The sequence below is a fragment of the Aulonocara sp. 'chitande type north' Nkhata Bay genome, linkage group LG4, assembly GCF_057382095.1.
Source record: "Aulonocara sp. 'chitande type north' Nkhata Bay isolate Kocher_YH1m ecotype deep benthic linkage group LG4, A_spYH_male_GT1.1, whole genome shotgun sequence".
Taxonomy (NCBI): Eukaryota; Metazoa; Chordata; class Actinopteri; order Cichliformes; family Cichlidae; genus Aulonocara; species Aulonocara sp. 'chitande type north' Nkhata Bay.
This window is the reverse complement of record NC_141347.1, coordinates 3,891,451-3,894,413: the sequence shown is the minus strand read 5'-3', so window position 1 is coordinate 3,894,413 and position 2,963 is coordinate 3,891,451. Positions and strand designations below refer to the sequence as shown.

Below are 2,963 nucleotides of genomic sequence, written 5' to 3'. Positions count from 1 at the left end.
CTCACTTAACAGATAGACAGTAGAATCTTCTTTAGTTTTGATTTAAATCAAGTGGCCTACACATTTGTTAAATATACATATTTTTTATTGTTCAACACTTTACTGATATTTTGTTGTACTTTCTTTCATATTTAGAGACCTAAAGTTCTTGTGCAATTTTATGTGAAATTAGCCCCATGTACACTATTTTAGAACAAGACTGCTGCTGAAAAAACGCTAACAACTACTGGAGATGGTGACTTCTCCAGAGAGGAACCCAGCACTTCTAAGTTTGTGACTATGTCCAACCCAGAGTACATAGTCTTCACAGACAGTGAACTTGAGCAAGCTCGACATTCTTACTTTGAAAAGAAGCGGCTGGGGACAGAGTGTGCTGAACCTTTGTCAAAGGAACTCTTTTGTCGACTCGTAAGAAACACCATGACAAACATGATTTCGATAGCAAGAGCAGCTGACGACTCCAGATACCCCAGCAAACATGAGGTTGATGCCATGGCAAAGCGATTAATGGAGTACTACCCAATGCTTAAAGAAACGTGTGGTGAGTGGGTAAGTAGCATTTGCTCAATATCACTCTGTGTTAATCATGAGTGATGTATCTTATCATCTTTTAATTTTTACCGTTTGTACCTGTTTGGAGCATGTTGATAAAAAGCTAATGAAAAGACTCTCCAATGTCAAATGTCCAAGGAAAGACAAAAAACCTCCTGCGAAGAAGCCAAGAAAGGATGGGAATGAAAGCGTTGCAAAAAGTGACAGCAGTGGGGAGTCCAGTGCATCAACTATTATTCTAGATAAATCACCAGTTAGATCGATGGGCACCCCAGTGCACCACCAGGATGGCAGTGATGAAGAATGTAAGTATAATATGATGCACCCTCTTATTACAGCCTGAGTGTAAATGTGGTTTGGACGATACTTTTTGTTTTTTTGTTAAAAATTCTGCTAACAATGGAACACAATTACTTCACTGTTTATCTTGGAGTCTTTGTGTTCCATTTAATAGTGACAACTTCACAGGATTAATGAACAATTTTAAGATAGGTGGTTAGTTAATTTGTTGATCTAATTTACAGATATATTTTGGTATTTTTGTTTTATTGTTTTGCACCAATAACATATATATAAAGCCTTACTGTGGCAATAAATGATTTGCACACCTCTGCTCTGTGTGTTTAGCTGGTTCAGCTGACTTCTTTGACAGCCAAAAGACCCAGGCAAGACACTACAATACACTTCAAGAAATATACAAGCCCAAAAAACCAAACAAAGCTGCTGTTACCCAACTGCTGAACCTGGAGTTTGAGTCTAGAAGACAATTCATTAACTCTGATGCTATAAAGGAGCAGGACAGAGCAGTGAAGATACTAGAGGCATATCCTTGTTTCAGAGAACTGGATCATGTAAGCCGCACTTATTTCTTTTAGCCATCCTGTTATTCCTTTGGGGACATTTTGATATGATTTTCAAATTTCTTAAATACTGGCCCTCATGTTTAAATTGTTATCACTTATTGTCAAGACCAGATACAGAGCTAGACAGATCTATCTCAGTTGGGTTTCTGTCTGTATTTTTCAGGTCCTTGATGAGCTGCGGAGAATTATTCAACCATCCAACTTGAAATACATTTCTGAGATGAAGGATAGATGGGAAATCTTCTACTCGAAGGTGCAGTTTTATGGTGTCATGAAGAAAGTTATGAAGCCGCCAAAAACTTTGGATGGAGGTAATGCTACAGTATCTTGATTTGTCTACATTTATGCTTTGCAGATTACATTATTTGCAATGCTTAATGGTGTTGCCCTGTCTTATTTTTCTTTTTTCAAACCAGTGGAACATGCAGCAGCTGTGTTCAGAGCCCTTCCCGTGCTTTTCCCTTCCAGCACAGTACCACCTAAGAAGCTGGGCATCTGTAGTGAGGCTTTTTTCCATGTCCTAAAGGTAAGGCTGGAATATTCTATGTGTATATATTGTTGAATTTTGCAGTTACTCATGTTTTCATTTTATATATTTTACTGTGGAGTCAGTCAAATATTCTTAAAGTTCAGATCCCCATAACATGTTGATGTTAGTAAAACCTACAAAAAAAGTTGATCTATTTTAAACTCTAATGCAACGCAAAAATTGTGTTTCTTACGGTCTTGTTCTAATCCTCTTTTTTTCTGTCATGTAGACTTCAGAAGACCCTGAAGGCTACCTGCGTCAGCGACCCCTGGCTTGTCCAGTTCTGCTTGTCTCTGAAGGCAACTGCATGATAGCTGTTGGAACCACACCGGTGAGCACTTTTGACCGGAAGGATCTTAATGAGGGACTGCTCTATCTGATGGCATATTACTATGCCCTCCACCTCACATATCCAAAGTGCATTTCCACGCTGCTGTCTGTCTTGCAAACTGAAATACTCAAAGACTCCATCCATGACCGAGATTCAACCCCTTCTTACAAGAAGGCGCTTGGTGAGTGGAAGTCATTCATTGAGTGAGTCTCTCAGATGACAGACTCCATCTGCCTTGTTTATCAGACTCAGTGTTAGTCAGTGAGGTTGTTTTTTTTTTCTTTAGAAAAGTTGTTCAAATGTAAAACATGTTTGTTTGTGTGGTCGTTAAACTTGTTCTTCTAAAATGTTATGTAATATAGGATTTGAAATAGTGATTGTTTTAAGCTTCAGCAAAATTTATTTTTGATACCAGCCATGAGTGTGTTATACTGTTATTATTCATGTTAAGAGTATCTGGAATATGCACTTCTTATATTGGCCATGTTACACAGTACCCTGTTGAAATGTATAATTTTAGACATGATTCTCCTGGAACAGACCTCAGTGAGTTACTGACCCATTGCTGTGTCAATAAAAGCGCAAAAACTAAGAGTGCTTTTGCTGTCTTAATTTAAGATGAATTCCCTTATTTTTAGTAGCTTTTTGAAGAGATGGTGTCTTATTCTCAGGAATTTTTGCTGATTAT

At 37.9% G+C, this 2,963-nt stretch overlaps 1 protein-coding gene across 1 annotated transcript in view; it reads left to right on the top strand.

The window, feature by feature from the left end:
- LOC147331769 (uncharacterized) overlaps positions 1 to 2,536 on the top strand; it is a 4,158-nt gene extending 1,622 nt beyond the window's left edge. Inside the window, exons 3-8 of the mRNA XM_086290458.1 lie at positions 193 to 549; positions 641 to 857; positions 1,180 to 1,403; positions 1,579 to 1,726; positions 1,832 to 1,941; positions 2,174 to 2,536. Of these exons, the coding sequence (XP_086146584.1) occupies positions 193 to 549; positions 641 to 857; positions 1,180 to 1,403; positions 1,579 to 1,726; positions 1,832 to 1,941; positions 2,174 to 2,482 (1,365 nt within the window). The 3' untranslated portion in view covers positions 2,483 to 2,536. The remainder of the gene's footprint in view (positions 1 to 192; positions 550 to 640; positions 858 to 1,179; positions 1,404 to 1,578; positions 1,727 to 1,831; positions 1,942 to 2,173) is intronic.
- The last annotated feature ends 427 nt before the right edge of the window (positions 2,537 to 2,963 follow it).